General features: G+C 48.9%; 1 protein-coding gene and 1 long non-coding RNA gene across 3 annotated transcripts in view; one reads left to right on the forward strand and one right to left on the reverse strand.

The window, feature by feature from the left end:
- The window catches only part of RYR1 (ryanodine receptor 1), a 158,969-nt gene that overhangs the window by 111,746 nt on the left and 30,849 nt on the right, over positions 1-16,374 (forward strand). For both annotated transcript variants that reach the window (XM_028840010.2, XM_028840012.2), the window contains 5 exons: positions 453-541; positions 640-768; positions 879-983; positions 3,889-3,970; positions 6,169-6,356. In XM_028840010.2, the coding sequence (XP_028695843.2) occupies positions 453-541; positions 640-768; positions 879-983; positions 3,889-3,970; positions 6,169-6,356 (593 nt within the window). The remainder of the gene's footprint in view (positions 1-452; positions 542-639; positions 769-878; positions 984-3,888; positions 3,971-6,168; positions 6,357-16,374) is intronic.
- Positions 6,848-13,386, reverse strand: LOC144337476 (uncharacterized). Its single transcript, XR_013410640.1, has 2 exons — positions 12,608-13,386; positions 6,848-7,701 (listed from the first exon to the last, which is right to left on the reverse strand). It is a non-coding gene; the product is annotated as an uncharacterized LOC144337476 (long non-coding RNA).

A 16,374-nucleotide genomic window follows, 5' to 3' on the forward strand; every position in this document is an offset into this window, starting at 1 on the left:
GCCCAGGTTGGAGTACTGTGGCATGATCACAGCTCACTGCAGCCTTGACTTCCTGGGTTCAAGTGATCGTCCCACCTCAGCTTCCCGGGTAGCTGGAGCTATAGGTGTGAGCCACTATGTCCGGCCAATTTTTAAATTTTTTGTTGAGACCTGGGGGGGCTGGTCTCGAACTCCTGGCCTCAAGCATCCCTCCCACCTCAACCTCCCATAGTGCTGGGATTACAGGCATGAGCCACCTGGCCAGTATTTTTAGATAAATGAATAAATGATCATCCTTCTTTCTCTGACACATAGTAAATACTTCACAGTTATTAAATAAATTGATAATGATATGCCTTCTGGCATACAACAGGCACTCAACACATGAGTATTGCATAAATGAATAAATGACCCACTGTTCATCTCCCCTAGCACATGGGAGGTGCTGGATAAATGACTTTTCATCTCCCCAGATTTCCAGAACTACCTACGGACACAGACAGGGAACACGACCACTATTAACATCATCATCTGCACGGTGGACTACCTCCTGCGGCTGCAGGTGAGGACGTGAGACGGCTCATATGTGACTTGGGTCGGGGGCTGCAGGGCCATGGTCGGCCCCAGCACCCCCTCACATCCTGCCCGCCCCCTCCTCAGGAATCCATCAGCGACTTCTACTGGTACTACTCAGGCAAGGATGTCATTGAAGAGCAGGGCAAGAGGAACTTCTCCAAAGCCATGTCGGTGGCTAAGCAGGTGTTCAACAGCCTCACTGAGTACATCCAGGTAGGGCGCTCCCCCTGGGGCGGAAGTGGGAAGGGAGGGGGTCCCGCATCGCGATCCCTGATCCCTTCTCGGGGATTCCTTTCCTGCTCACACGGCCCTCTGCCTCCCAGGGCCCCTGCACCGGGAACCAGCAGAGCCTGGCGCACAGCCGCCTTTGGGACGCAGTGGTGGGATTCCTGCACGTGTTCGCCCACATGATGATGAAGCTCGCTCAGGTTCGAGCCCCTGTGGTCTCCATCCACCTGCTTCTAGGCGTCCCCCAAGTGGTCCATTTCCAAGTCTCTCCCCATTGCTCAGTTTGTCACCCACGTTCTCCCGGCATGTTCCAGACTGGTTCCCTCTCAGTGGCCAAATCCATCCTCTTTCTGGATTGGCTCTCTGCATGACCCCGCCTCCTCCTGTGCCCCTCCCGCCCTACCAATCAGCTGGTTTTCCATCCACGCTTCCATTGATCGGACGTGTTGGCACCGCCCCAATGGCCAGAGCTCCTCTATGATTGGTTGCTGTTTTTCTCTCCGATGAGGTCATCTCATATGTAGACAGTCCTTGGGCTAGGATGGGGCTGGCTTCTAGATTCGAACCTGGGGCTGAGGAAGTGTTTTGTTTCTTTATCTTGCTTGCGGCAGATGACACCCATATCAGGCATTCATGATGTAAGGTCCCTGTTGAGCACCATCTCCCGTCTCCATAATCCTTGTGTTCCTCTTTCCCTTACCCCTTTGCAGCCTTGCCAATGTCTCATGAACACTTAATCCATTTGCTCTGCCTCTGTCTGGTAACCGTATTCAAGGCTGCCATATACCGTTCCGCAGGTTGTGCACTGCACAAAGGCACGACCTCTGAGGGCATCCACATCCTACACATCATGGTGTATTTTTACAGTACTTTAGTTTTCCAGCAGATGGCAGTACAGTATCCAGCATATTATAACTTCCCCACAGGAAGTGTTTTGGGGGCGCCTTTTTTTCTAATTTGCCCAAAGGTGCCCCAGGGGCTGGCAGAAACCCTAACTGGTTGTCATCTGACTTTTGAAAAGGAGTTAAACTTAGTATGCAATTCCTCCGTGTCACAGCAGCTGAAGTTGTGCTGTTGGTATCATCCTAAAATTCTAGAGAATGTTGGTATCATCGTGTAGAATTCCAAATCCTGCAGGACTAATTCATCCGCCACCATATAGTCTAGGTTGCAAAAGCTAGAAATCCAATGCAAAGTGGTGGCTTAAGAAAAATAAAAATAAGGCCGGGCACGGTGGCTCAAGCCTGTAATCCCAGCACTTTGGGAGGCCGAGACGGGCGGATCACGAGGTCAGGAGATCGAGACCATCCTGGCTAACACAGTGAAACCCCGTCTCTACTAAAAATACAAAAACTTAGCCGGGCGAGGTGGCAGGCGCCTGTAGTCCCAGCTACTCGGGAGGCTGAGGCAGGAGAATGGCGTGAACCCGGGAGGCGGAGCTTGCAGTGAGCTGAGATCCGGCCACTGCACTCCAGCCTGGGTGACAGAGCGAGACTCCGTCTCAAAAAAAAAAAAAAAAAAAAAAGAAAAAGAAAAAGAAAAATAAGGAATTTATCAGTTCATATCACAGATCCAGGGCTTAGAGTGATGTCAGCAGAACTGTCCCCTCTTTGACTGCATTTGGAAGCAGGCTGTCTCCCTGGGCTGGAGAAAATGGTGCCTTAGGCTCCTATCCACCCTACTCTTAACAGCCCCAGAGGGAAGAGATCTCCTTCCTGAGTGCTCCAAGAAAAAAAAACCCCTGAGATTCTCTCTGACTGGCCTATTGGGTCACATGTCCATCCCTGAACCAATCACCATAGCCTTGGGAAAGAAAGCTCTGATTGGCCAGGCCTGGTCATATACCCACCCATAAAACCAGGAGGTTAGGGTCAGTCCCATATGCTCTGACTATGGGATGGGGGACACCTCAGGCAAAAATTGAGGGATTGTTAAGAGAGGAGAGGGACTGAATCATGGGTAGGCACAAAGCACAGGCGCCCACCCACTGTAGGGTCTTGAGATTAGGAGTGTCAGGACCTTAGACCCAGAATGCAGAGCTTTGGAACTGTGGAAATATATTAGGATTGGAATCAACAACTCGTAGAACTAGCATGGGAGCAAAGGACCCTTACCTCTCATTTATCTGGTATCGTCCACTCCCCTCTCCATTTTATTTGGTGGAACCATATGAAATTATCACTTTGGACCTGGCACGGTGGCTCATGCCTGTAATCCCAGCACTCTGGGAGGCCGAGGTGGGTGGATCACCTGAGGTCAGGAGTTCGAGACCAGCCTCACCAACACGGAGAAATCCCGCCTCTGTTAAAAATAAAATATTAGCCGGGTGTGGTGGTGCACGCCTGTAATCCCAGCTACTTGGGAGGCTGAGGCAGGGGAATTGCTTGAACCTGGGAGGTGGAGGTTGCAGTGAGCCGAGATTGTGCCATTGCATTCCAGCTTGGGTAACAAGAGCAACACTCTGTCTCAAAAAGAAATTACCACTTTGTGAGTCAAAAGTGATCACATATTGGCACTTTTATGTGACTCAACCTAACATAAGTAGGGGCCATGAGGCAAAACTTTGTGTTGGAGGTTTCTATGGGCCCTACACCGTGGCCCCATGTTCCCCACAGACAGCTAACCAGAAAGCACGTGGCTGTCTCCGCAGCCTTCCTGCTGAACCCAGAGTCCCACTCTTGCCATCACACATTATATTCAACATACATCTGTCAAGCCCACCATAGGCCAGACACAGTGCTGGGCTCACATCCCTTCCTACACTTGGGTCTCTGTCCCCAGTGTTTGTCTCTGTCTGTCTCTGTCTCTGTCTGCCCCAAATGTCTGCCCCGCAAGCCTCCCAGTCCTCCTTGTCTGCCAGCCTTCCCACTACCCATCACCTATTGGGCCCTTCCCCCAAGTTCCAACCCCACCCCCACAATCTTGTCTCTCTGCCCCTTCCCCTGCTTCCGAGGAACATGTCTGGACTCGGGTCCCCTCGGAGGTAAGAGGGGAGAAAACAGGGGTTTAGATCCAGCTGGGTAGGTGTGGAGGGGAGAAGCAACAGAGGTGGGGGAGGTGTCTGCAGAGACCAGCCCTCACCGAGCTGGGGTGTGGGGTCTCCAGGACTCAAGCCAGATCGAGCTGCTGAAGGAGCTGCTGGATCTGCAGAAGGACATGGTGGTGATGTTGCTGTCGCTACTAGAAGGTAAACACCCAGGAGTGAGGGTGAGGGGACAGTAAAGAGGTTCAGCGAAGCCTGAGAATGGCCCTCAGAGACCCAGGAGACCCTAACTCTCAACCCCATCTGACATCACGTCAGGATCCACGGGTTGGTGAAGAAGCCATAATAGGCCAGATGCGGCGCCTCACGCCCATAATCCCAGCACTTTAGGAGGCCTGGGCGGGTGGATCACTGGAAGTCAGGAGTTTGAGACCAGCCGGGCCAACATGGTGAAAACCTGTCTCTACTAAAAATACAAAAATTAGCCCTGTGTGGTGGCGTGTGCCTGTAATCCCAGCTACTCAGGAGGCTGAGGCAGGAGAATCGCTTGAACCTGGGAGGCGGAGCTTGCAGTGAGCCATTGCACTACAGCCTGGGTGACAAAAGCGAAACTCCGATTCAAAAAAAAAAAAAAATCAGAAGGTTCCCTTTAAACATCAAGATTTCCAGCTTTTCTTGAAAAACTGTAAGCTTCAGTGACCCTGGGTCCACATTCTCACATGGCAAAAATTAGCTGGATTAGATGAAATAACTTAATTATATCAATGTTAGATCTCTAGATGTTCATGATAGCATAGTGATTATATTAAACAATGTCCTTGTCTTGGACATAGACACCGAAATGTTTAAGAGTAAAAGGACCTGATGTCTGCAACTTATTCTCAAATTGTTCAGAAACAAAATATATGGAGAGAAAGAGAATTACAAAACAAATGCGATGCAGGGTGCGGCACGTGCCTGTAATCCCAGCACAAGGGTCGCTTGAGCCCAGCAGTTTAAGACCAGCCTGGGCAACGTGGTGAGACCCTGTCTCTACAAAAAATACAAAAATTAGCCTAGTGTGGTGGTGTGTGCCTGTAGACCCAGCTACTTGGGAGGCTGAGGTGGGAGGATCACCAGAGCCCGGGAGGTCCAGGCTGCAGTGAGCTGTGATCGCACCACTGCACTCCAGCCTGGGTGACAGAGCAAGACCCGTCTCAAAAAAACAAAACCCAAAAACAAACCAAATGTGGCAAAAGATAAACAATTGATTAATGTGGATATATGAGGATCCCTTACACTATTCTTGCAGCTTTTATATAAATGTGAAATTACATTTAAAAAAATTTTTTTTCTCCTGCCTCAGCCTCCTGAGTAGCTGGGATTACAGGCACACGCCACCATGTCTGGCTAATTTTTGTATTTTTAGTAGAGACAGGGTTTTACCATGTTGGTCAGGCTGGTCTCGAACTCCTGACCTCGTGATCCACCTGCCTCAGCCTCCCAAAGTGCGGGGATTACAGGCATGAGCCACTGCGCCCAGCCTACATTAAAATTTTAAAAATACAAAAATAAACTGGAGCCAAGCTTCAGCTGCTGCCTTTAGAGGGACTGTGGGATCTCAGTTTGCCAATCTCCACCTCTCCTTGCTGCTTACCATTGGCTGGCCTCAGTCTTCTGTGGACCCGCCTGACTGTGTGGACTCATGGAAGCTTTAGCTGTGTAAGCCCTCAGAGGGTCATGCAGCTCTGAGTTCAAATCCATTCTCCTCGCTTTACTGGCTATGTAACTTCGAGTGTATGAGTTTCTCTATGTCTCAGTTTCCTCCTCTGTAAAAACAGAGAGTCACTCACTTCCCTTTTTGTGTGATTGTGCCAGGGTAGCATTTGGCACCTACCTTTAGCATATGTCATCGTTATCTTTTTTTTTTTTTGAGACAGAGTCTCAATCCATCACCCAGGCTGGAGTGCAGTGGCACGATCTCAGCTCTGCAACCTCCACCTCCCAGGTTAAAGCAATTCTTGTCTCAGCCTCCCAAGTAGCTGGAATTACAAGCACATGCCACCACGCCCAGCTAATTTTGTATTTTTAGTAGAGACAGGGTTTCACTATGTTGGCCAGGCAGGTCTCAAACTCCTGGCCTCAAGTGATCCACCCACCTCGATCTCCCAGAGTGCTGGGATTACAGGCGTGAGCCACCGCGCCCAACCTGACATCATTATCTTTACTGGGGGAGGAGGGCAAAGGCAGGATCAGCCAGGTTGGCACAGGAGGCTGATGCGGGTCAGGAAGGGACCCGTGGAGGGGAGCTGGCCAGGGACACTCCAGCAGCGTGGTGGCTCCTGGGCTGGAAAGAGAGGCAAGCCTTGTGGGGTCCCGGAAGGGAGTGTCCGCCGGCCACACTGACCTGGGGCTGCCTGCAGGGAACGTGGTAAACGGCACGATCGCCCGGCAGATGGTGGACATGCTCGTGGAATCCTCGTCCAATGTGGAGATGATCCTCAAGTTCTTCGACATGTTCCTGAAACTCAAGGACATTGTGGGCTCTGAAGCCTTCCAGGACTACGTAACGGATCCCCGTGGCCTCATCTCCAAGAAGGACTTCCAGAAGGTGGGTGCGGCACATGGTGTGGGCCCAGGACTTGGATGGGGTTGCCAAGGGCCAGCCATGCCCTTCTGGCTGCCTGCCTCAGACAAGAGATCTCTGCAAGCCTCATTTTCCTTATTTGTACAATGAGGATAAAATAGTCCTTGGGTTATAGCTGTTCTGTTCTGTTCTGTTCTGTTCTGTTCTGTTTTGTTTTGTTTTGTTTTGGACGGAGTCTCGCTCAGTCGCCCAGGCTGGAGTTCAGTGGTGCCATCTCGGCTCACTGCAAGCTCCGCCTCCCGGGTTCTCGCCATTCTCCTGCCTCAGCCTCCCGAGTAGCTGGGACTACAGGCACCCACCACGACGCCCGGCTAATTTTTTGTATTTTTAGTGGAGATGGGGTTTCACCGTGTTAGCCAGGATGGTCTCGATCTCCTGACCTCGTGATCCCCCCACCTCAGTCTCCCAAAGTACTGGGATTACAGGCGTGAGCCACCGCACCCGCCTGTATTCTGTTTTATTTTATTTTAGAGACAGGGTCTTTCTCTGTTGCCCAGGCTGGAGTGCAGTGGCATGATCGTAGCTCTGTGCAGCCTTGACCTCCTGGGCTTAAGCAATACTCCTGCCACAGCCTCCTGAGTAGTTGGGACTACAGGTGTGTGATATCACGCCTGGCTGATTTTTAAGTTTATTTTTTGTAGAGATGATGTGGTCTCACTACATTGCCCAGGCTCCTCTTGAACTCTTGGGCTCCAACAATTGTCCTACCTCAGCCTCCCAAAGTGCTGGGATTATAGGCATGAGCCAACTCACTCAGCCCCTTGGGTTATTTTGAGGATCAAATGCATTAACACAAATGAGAAGCATTATTACTGTTATCTTTATTAATAGTCATAACATTATCTTATTGTGAATAGGCATCAGTTATTCCATTGATAAACATTCACTGGCTTTCTTCTCTGTGTGGGGCCTGTGGTGACTCTATCAACCCATCAATGACCAAGATAGACACGACACAGTCCATGCTTTCATGGGTTTATAGTATAATGGGGGAGGCAGTCACTAACTAGACCATTCCAAGTCTAAATAATGAGGCTGCTAGGAAGGAAGTGCTGGAACATACTTATTCAGGAACCCACTCATCCTCCTCTAACCACCTCTCCCATCCTAACTCTCCATCTTTTCTTAACACAGCCCTGGGCAAGTCACTCTCTTCTCTGAGCCTCAGTTTCCTCCTCTGTAAAATGGGTATAGGATAATGACATTAACCACTAACTGTTGGCAGAGTGCAGTGGTTCACGCGTATAATCCCAGCAATTTGGGAGGCCAAGGTGCGAGGATTGCTTGAGCCCGAGAGTTTGAGATCAGCCTGGGCAGCATAGTGAAACCCTGTATCTATAAAAATAAAAATAAAACAACTATTAACTATTGTGAGGATGGGCAGTGTGGGCAGTACCTGGAATATGGTGAGTGCTCAAGAGATGTTAGCTACTATTACTACTCCCAGATCTTTGCTGTTACCATTTTGTTAACTTTTTGTTTTGAAATAACTTCAGGTTTATAGAGAAGTTGCAAGAACAGCACATAGAATTGCTGAATACCCTTAACCCATGTTGCCCAAATGTTTTCTATTTATTCCATCATGATTTCCATTTTTTTTTTTTTTTTTTTTTTTTTTTTCCTGAGACGGAGTTTTGCTCTTGTTGCCCAGGCTGGAGTGCAGTGGTGCGATCTCAGCTCAGTGCAACCTCCGCCTCCTGGGTTCAAGCGATTCTCCTGCCTCAGCCTCCTGAGTAGCTGGGAGTACAGGCACGCACCACCACGCCCAGCTAAATTTTTGTTTGTTTGTTGTATTTTTAGTAGAGATGGGATTTCACCATGTTGGCCAGGCTGGTCTTGAACTCCTGGCCTCAAGTGATATGTCTGCCTTGGCCTCCCAAAGTGCTGGGATTAGAAGCATGAGCCACCTCGCCTGACTGATTTCCCTTTACTTTTAAACACTTCAGTGTATCTCCTGAGAACAAATTCATTCTCCTGCCTAACCACAGGACAATTATGCTAATCAGGAAATTAACACTGGCACAGTGCTGCTATCTAATCCCAGACCTTACTCAGTTTCCCTTGTTGAAGAAATTTCTTTTGTCAGTGTCTTTTCTTTGCCAAACCAGAACCAGGGATTGCATTGAGGTATTGAGGTATTCTGTTTTCCGCCTTCAGTCTGGAACTGTGCCTGGGTCTGTCTGTATCTTTCCTGACGTGTTTGAAGAACACAGGCGAGCTGTTTTGTAAAATGTCGTTCAGTGTGGGTTTGTCTGAGTTTTCATCATTATTAGACTAGGGTTATGCATTTTTTGCAGGAATATCAGAGAAGTGATGTGTCCTCAGTGTAATGTATTAGGAGGCACATGTGCTTTCATCCCATTACTCTTTATTTACTTATTTGTTTGTTTTTAGAGTCAGAGTCTTGCTCTATTGCCCAGGCTGGAGTGCAGTCAAACAATTCTAGCTCACTGCAGCCTTGACCCCCTGGGCTCAGGCCATCCTCCTGCCTCATGAGACCACTTAAAGTGCTGGGATTACAGGTGTGAGTCACTGCACCTGGCCAATGTCTCTTCCCATTACTGTTGTTAACTTGGACGGCTTGGTTAACTCGGTGTTTACCAGGGACTCCACAATGAAGTTATTATTATTCCCTTTGGAATCAATAAGTGTCTTGTGAGGACATACTTTGAGGCTATGTAAATATTCTGTGTAATATTCTATGTAAATATTCTGCTCACTGCAGGGTCAGCATCCATTGATGATTCTTGCTTGAAACAGTTATTCCTCTGGTAGCTGACAAATGGTGGTTTTCTCATTTCACCGTATGCTTTACCATTATTCGGCACCATTTTACTGTAAGAAAGAGTGTTTCCTTCTTGTCCATTTCATTTGCTCATTCATCCATTCATTTACATCAGTGTGGATTCATGGGTTTTTGTTTTGTTTTGTTTTGTTTTGTTTGAGACGGAGTCTTGCTCTGCCGCCCAGGCTGGAGTGCAGTGGCCGGATCTCAGCTCACTGCAAGCTCCGCCTCCCGGGTTCACGCCATTCTCCTGCCTCAGCCTCCCGAGTAGCTGGGACTACAGGCGCCCGCCACCTCGCCCGGCTAGTTTTTTGTATATTTTAGTAGAGACGGGGTTTCACCATGTTAGCCAGGATGGTCTCAATCTCCTGACCTCGTGATCTGCCTGTCTCGGCCTCCCAAAGTGCTGGGATTACAGGCTTGAGCCACCGCGCCCGGCTTGTTTTTTTTGAGATGGAGTTTTGCTCTTGTTGCCCAGGCTGGAGTGCAATGGTGTGATCTCAGCTCATCGCAACTTCCATCTCCCAGGTTCAAGCGATTTTCCTGTCTCAGCCTCCCAAGTCGCTGGGATTACAGGCACCCACCACCACGCCTGGCTAATTTTGTATTTTTAGTGGAGACGGGGTTTCACCACATTAGTCAGGCTGATCTCGAACTCCCGACCTCAAGTGATGGTCAGGCTGGTTTCAAACTCCCAACCTCAAGTGATCCACCCGCCTCAGCCTCCCAAAGTGCTGGGATTACAGGCATGAGCCACTGCACCTGGCCCATGGCTGCTTCTTCTATGGGTTGCAACTGTGACTGGCCATCTGCACTTAGGTAAGCTCAGGGTTCCCTGAGTTAAAATCAAAGTGCCCCGTGCCTTCCAGTGTTCCCCAAGAGCCTCCCTGTGTCTCTGCTTCTCAGCCACGCCTTGGCAGAGTCATCTGCCCTTGATCCTCCGTTCTCACCTCCTACTCCTTCCCTGAATTGGGGCTTGCCGGCTTCCGTCCCTGTCAGGCTCCTGAAACTCCTCTGACCAAGATCATCAGGGACCTCTTTACCTCTGACTCTCCCCTCTGGCTTGTGGTCTTGGCAGCCTTTGTCACAGCCGGCCTTTTCCTTTCCCTCCCCAACCCTGAGGGGCAATGCCTGCCTCCCTGAACCTGAGCTTCACATCCCTGGGACTCTGCCTCCCAGACAACCCCTCGTAGCCTCTTACCCGTCGCTGTGCCTGAGCCCTCCACCTTCATGAAGAGCTCATAGTTACCATATTCTCACTCTGTGCCCTGCGTATCAGTGAATTCGCTCATTTAGTCCTTACGGCAACCCTACATGGTAAGGACTGCTTTTTTGTTTTGTTTTGCTTCTTTGAGACAGGGTCTAGCTCTGTCAGTCAGGCTGGAGTGCAGTGGCATGATCACAACTCACTGTAGCCTCGGCCTCCCAGGCTCAGGTGATCCTCCTACCTTAGCCTCCCAAGTAACTGGGACTCCAGGTGTGCACCACCACACCCAGATAATTTTTTTTGTTATTTCTTTCTTTATTTATTTATTTTAGAGATGGGGTTTCACATGTTGCCCTAGCTGGTCTTGAACTTCAGGACTGAAGCAATCAGCCTACCTCGGGCTTCCAAAGTGCTGGAATTACCAGCATAAGCTACTGTGCCCAGCAGGACTGCCTTTTTTTTTTTTTTTGAGATGGAGTCTCACTCTGTTGCCAGGCTGGAGTGCAATGGTGCGATCTCGGCTCACTGCAAACTCCGCCTCCCAGGTTGAAGCGATTCTCCTGCCTCAGCCTCTTGAGTTGCTAGACCACAGGCACCTGCCGCCACGCCCAACTAATTTTTGTATTTTTAGTAGAGACGGGGTTTCCATGTTGGCCAAGGTGGTCTCGATCTCTTGACCTCGTGATCCACCTGCCTCGGCCTCCCAAAGTGCTGGGATTACAGGCGTGAGCCACCGTGCCCGGCCACCAGGACTGCTTTTTATTCCCATTTTATGGATGTGGAAACTGAGGCACAGGGAAATAAACGGACATGCTTAAGGTCACCCAGCTAATAAGTGGCAAGGCTGGGGTTAGACCTCAGGTGGTCTGGCTCCAGAGTACACTGCCTCCAGATTCATCTGTTAATCTGGTCTAATCAATAGTCAGTGAGCACTTCCTGGGAGCTGGGCCCTGGCTGGTAGTCTCAGCCCTACTCTCGAGCTGGCAGGTTTAAGAGTCTGGGGTGACTACAAGAGAAGCCAAAAGCACTTGCAGGAGCTAAAATACACATGATTCATAATTGAAAATGAGTAATGATCTCTCTTGACTGGGGCTGCACAGATCACAGGGTTTAGTGTCAGGTAGCTGACATTTTACAGCTCAACATCTGTTACACAGAGTTACAATCTGCAACTGGGAAAAGTGTATTCATTTTATTTTTTGAATATATAATACGATTTTAAAAATCAAAATATAGGCTGGGCACAGTGGCTCACACCTGTAATCTCAACATTTTGGGAGGCCGAGGCAGGCAGATCACTTGAGGTTAGGAGTTCAAGACCAGCCTGGGCAACATGGCGAACCCCCGTCATCTCTACTAAAAATACAGAAATTAGCCAAGCATGGTGGCAGGTGCCTGTAATCCCAGCTACTCAGGAGGCTAAGGCAGGAGAATCCCTGGAGCCTGGGAGGCAGAGATTGCAGTGAGCTGAGATCATGCCACTGCATTCCAGCCTGGGCGGCAGAGTGTGATTACATCTCAAAAAAAAAAAAAAAGATCAAAATATAGCCAGATGCTGTGGCTCACACTGGTAATTTCAGCACTTTAGGAGGCCAAGACAGGAGAATTGCTTGAGGCCAGGAGTTTGAGACCAGCCTGAACAATATAGCAAGACCCCATTGCTAAAAAAAAAAAAAAAAAAAAAAAAATTCAAAAAATTAGTTGGATGTGGAGGTGTGCACCTGTAGTCCCAGCTCCTCTGGAGGCCGACTGAGCTGGGAGGATCCTTTGATCCCAGAAGGTCAAGGCTGCAGTGTGCCATGATTGTGCCACTGCACTCCAGCCTGGGCAACAGAGCACAAGACTTTGTCTCAAAAAATATATATCAAAATATAGCAAGGCGTGAAGTAAGAAGTCTCACTCCTACTCTTTTCCAATCCATTCTTCCCCATATCTACCAGGGTAAGCCCTTTCATTAGTTTCTTTTGCATCCTTCCATCATTTTTTTTTGTTTGTTTGTTTTTGTTTGAGACGGAGTCTCGCTCTGTTGCCCAGGCTGGAGTGCAGTGGCCGGATCTCAGCTCACTGCAAGCTCCGCCTCCCAGGTTTATGTCATTCTCCTGCCTCAGCCTCCCGAGTAGCTGGGACTACAGGCGCCCGCCACCTCGCCCGGCTAGTTTTTTTTGTATTTTTAGTAGAGACGGGGTTTCATGGTGTTAGCCAGGATGGTCTCGATCTCCTAACCTCATGATCCGCCCGTCTCGGCCTCCCAAAGTGCTGGGATTACAGGCTTGAGCCACCGCGCCCAGCCCCTTCCATCATGTTTTAAATGAAAATACAAACAGATATTCTTGTTTTTCTCATTTTGTACATAATAGGTATAATATCACTGGTCTGTATTATTTAACCACATATTCTGGAGATACAGGAAGCTTCCTCATTCTTTTTTACAGGTGTCCAATATTCCACGCTGTATGTATATTATGGTTTATTTGCTATTCCTTGTTGATGGACACTGGCTTTATTTCCTATGTGTTGCTATACAACCCATGTTGCGGTCAGGGCTGTCATGGATAGTTGCACACATTGTGCACTGCAACAAGAGTGTCATTTATACCACAGGCATTGTACATTTGTACATGTATTACTGCAGAGTTCTAGCAGATGGAGGGAAATGTGCTGAGGAAGGCTGTATTTGGGCCTAGAGCAATGCTGGCTCTAACAATTACTCTTGTTACACTTTGAGAGGCTGAGGCAGATGGATCACCTGAGGTCAGGAGTTTGAAACCAGCCTGGCCAACACAGTGAAACCCTATCTCTACTAAAAATACAAAAAATGAGCTGGTCATGGTGGCATGCACCTGTAATCTGAGCTGCTTGGGAGGCTGAGGCAGGAGAATCACTTGAACCTGGGAGGTAGAGGTTGCAGTGAGCTGAGATTGCGCCATTGCACTCCATCCTGGACAACAAAAGTGAAAGTCCATCTCAAAAAACAAACAAACAAACAAAAACAATTACTCTTGTTATACAACATTCTGTAAATCACGTGTGGTTCATCTCAGAGGATAAACTTCCAGAAGTGGGATAGCTGGCTAAAAGGGTAAATGCAGCCGGGCGCGGTGGCTCAAGCCTGTAATCCCAGCACTTTGGGAGGCCGAGACGGGCGGATCACGAGGTCAGGAGATCGAGACCATCCTGGCTAACACCGTGAAACCCCGTCTCTACTAAAAATACAAAAAAAACTAGCCGGGCAAGGTGGCGGGCGCCTGTAGTCCCAGCTACTCCGGAGGCTGAGGCAGGAGAATGGCGTGAACCCGGGAGGCGGAGCTTGCAGTGAGCTGAGATCCAGCCACTGCACTCCAGCCCGGGCTACAGAGCAAGACTCCGTCTCAAAAAAAAAAAAAAAAAAAAAAAAAGGGTAAATGCATTTGTCATTTGGACAGACATTGCTCTCCATTTTTCTTTCTCATTAATAACACATGAGTGTGCCTGTCTCCCCACAGCCTCGCCACCAGACCGCACTGTCAAATCTTTGGATTTTTGCCAATCTGATAGGTGAAAAACGGTATTGCAGTATAGTTTTAATTTTTTAATTTTTTTTTTTTTTTTTTTTTGAGACAGAGTCTTGCTCTGTTGCCCAAAGTAGAGTGCAGTGGTGTGATCTCAGCTTATTGTAACCTCTGCCTCACGGGTTGAAGCGATTCTCATACCTAAGCCTCCCAAGTAGCTGGGATTACAGGCGTGTGCCACCACACCCAGCTATTTTTTTTTTTTATTTTTAGTAGAGATGGGGTTTCACCATGTTGGCCAGGCTGGTCTCGAAATCCTGGCCTCAGGTGATCCACCCGCCTTGGCCTCCCAAAGTTCAGATGCTTTTTCTGCATTTCCATTCATATGAAAATCTGCATTAAAAAAATGTAGCATTGTGGCCGGGCTCAGTGGTTACTGATTTATTCCTGGTCAGTAAACAGTCTTGAGGTTATCTTTACTGTTTTCCCATCTGCAAATATAGGAAATGTCTTCCTTTTTAAAATGTCTTTATTGAAATAGAATGTACATACCATAAAATCCACCCATTTAAAAGGTACGGTTCAGTGGTTTATAGTGTGTTCACAGAATTGTAAAGCCATCACTGCAATCTAATTTTAAAACATTTTAATCGGCCGGGCGCAGTGGCTCAAGCCTGTAATCCTAGCACTTTGGGAGGCCGAGGCGGGCGGATCACAAGGTCAGGAGATCGAGACCACAGTGAAACCCCGTCTCTACTAAAAATACAAAAAATTAGCCGGGCGCGGTGGCGGGCGCCTGTAGTCCCAGCTACTCAGGAGGCTGAGGCAGGAGAATGGCGGGAACCTGGGAGGCGGAGCTTGCAGTGAGCCGAGATCGCGCCACTGCACTCCAGCCTGGGCAACAGCGTGAGACTCCGTCTCAAAAAAAAAAAAAAAAAAAAAACAAAACATTTTAATCATCCTTTGAAAAGGAACCCTATACCTGTTAGCAGTCATTTCCCATTTCCCCCACCCAGGTCCTGGTAACCACTCATCTTTCTGCCTGTATAGATTTGCCTATTCTGAACACTGCATATAAATGGTATCTTAAAATATATATGGTCTTGGCCAGACACGGTGGCTCACGCCTGTAATCCCAGCACTTTGGGAGGTCCAAGAGGGTGGATTGCTTGAGCCCAGGTGTTCGAGAAGAGCCTGGGCAACATGGCGAAACCCTGTCTCCACTAAAAATACAAAAAATTAGCCGAGTGTGGTGGCAAATGCCTGTAGTCCTAGCTACTTGGGAGGCTGAGGTGGGAGGACCGAGAAGTTGAGGTTGTAGTGAGTCCTGAACACACCACTGCACCCCACTTCAGCCTGGGCAACAGAGAGAGACTCTGCCTCAAACAAACAAACAAACAAAATGCATGTGTGCGTGTATGTGTGTGTGGCCTTAAAAGACATTCCTTTTATTTGACAAACCACAACGTCATTATCACTCCTAACCAAAAATAAAAAAATAGTCACAGTCTTTTTTTTTTTTTTTTTTTTTTTTGAGACGGAGTCTCGCTCTGCCGCCCAGGCTGGAGTGCAGTGGCCGGATCTCAGCTCACTGCAAGCTCCGCCTCCCGGGTTCACGCCATTCTCCTGCCTCAGCCTCCCGAGTAGCTGGGACTATAGGCGCCCGCCACCTCGCCCGGCTAGTTTTTTGTATTTTTTTTTAGTAGAGACGGGGTTTCACCGTGTCAGCCAGGATGGTCTCGATCTCCTGACCTTGTGATCCGCCCGTCTCGGCCTCCCAAAGTGCTGGGATTACAGGCTTGAGCCACCGCGCCCGGCCTAGTCACAGTCTTTAAATCATCAAGTATCTAGTCAGTGTGCAAATTTCCAAATCTCATAACTTTCATATAACTATCAGGATTTTTTTTTTTTTTTTTTTTAGACGGAGTCATGCTCTGTCGCCTAGGCTGGAGTTCAGTGGCCGGATTTCCGCTCACTGCAAGCTCCGCCTCCCGGGTTCACGCCATTCTCCTGCCTCAGCCTCCCAAGTAGCTGGGACTACAGGCGCCCGCCACTTCGCCCGGCTAGTTTTTTGTATTTTTTAGTAGAGACGGGGTTTCACCGTGTTAGCCAGGATGGTCTCGATCTCCTGACCTCGTGATCCGCCCGTCTCGGCCTCCCAAAGTGCTGGGATTACAGGCTTGAGCCACCGCGCCCGGCCTTGTTTTTTTTTTTTTTTTTGAGACGGAGTCTCGCTCTGTGGCCCAGGCTGGAGTGCAGTGGCCGGATCTCGGCTCACTGCAAGCTCCGCCTCCCGGGTTTATGCCATTCTCCTGCCTCAGCCTGCCGAGTAGCTGGGACCACAGGTGCCCACCACCTCATCTGGCTAGTTTTTGGTTTTTTTTTGTTGTTGTATTTTTTAGTAGAGACGGGGTTTCACCGGGTTAGCCAGGATGGTCTCGATCTCCTGATCTTGTGATACACCCGTCTCGGCCTCCCAAAGTGCTGAGATTACAGGCTTGA

The sequence above is a fragment of the Macaca mulatta genome, chromosome 19, assembly GCF_049350105.2.
Source record: "Macaca mulatta isolate MMU2019108-1 chromosome 19, T2T-MMU8v2.0, whole genome shotgun sequence".
Classification (NCBI taxonomy): Eukaryota; Metazoa; Chordata; class Mammalia; order Primates; family Cercopithecidae; genus Macaca; species Macaca mulatta.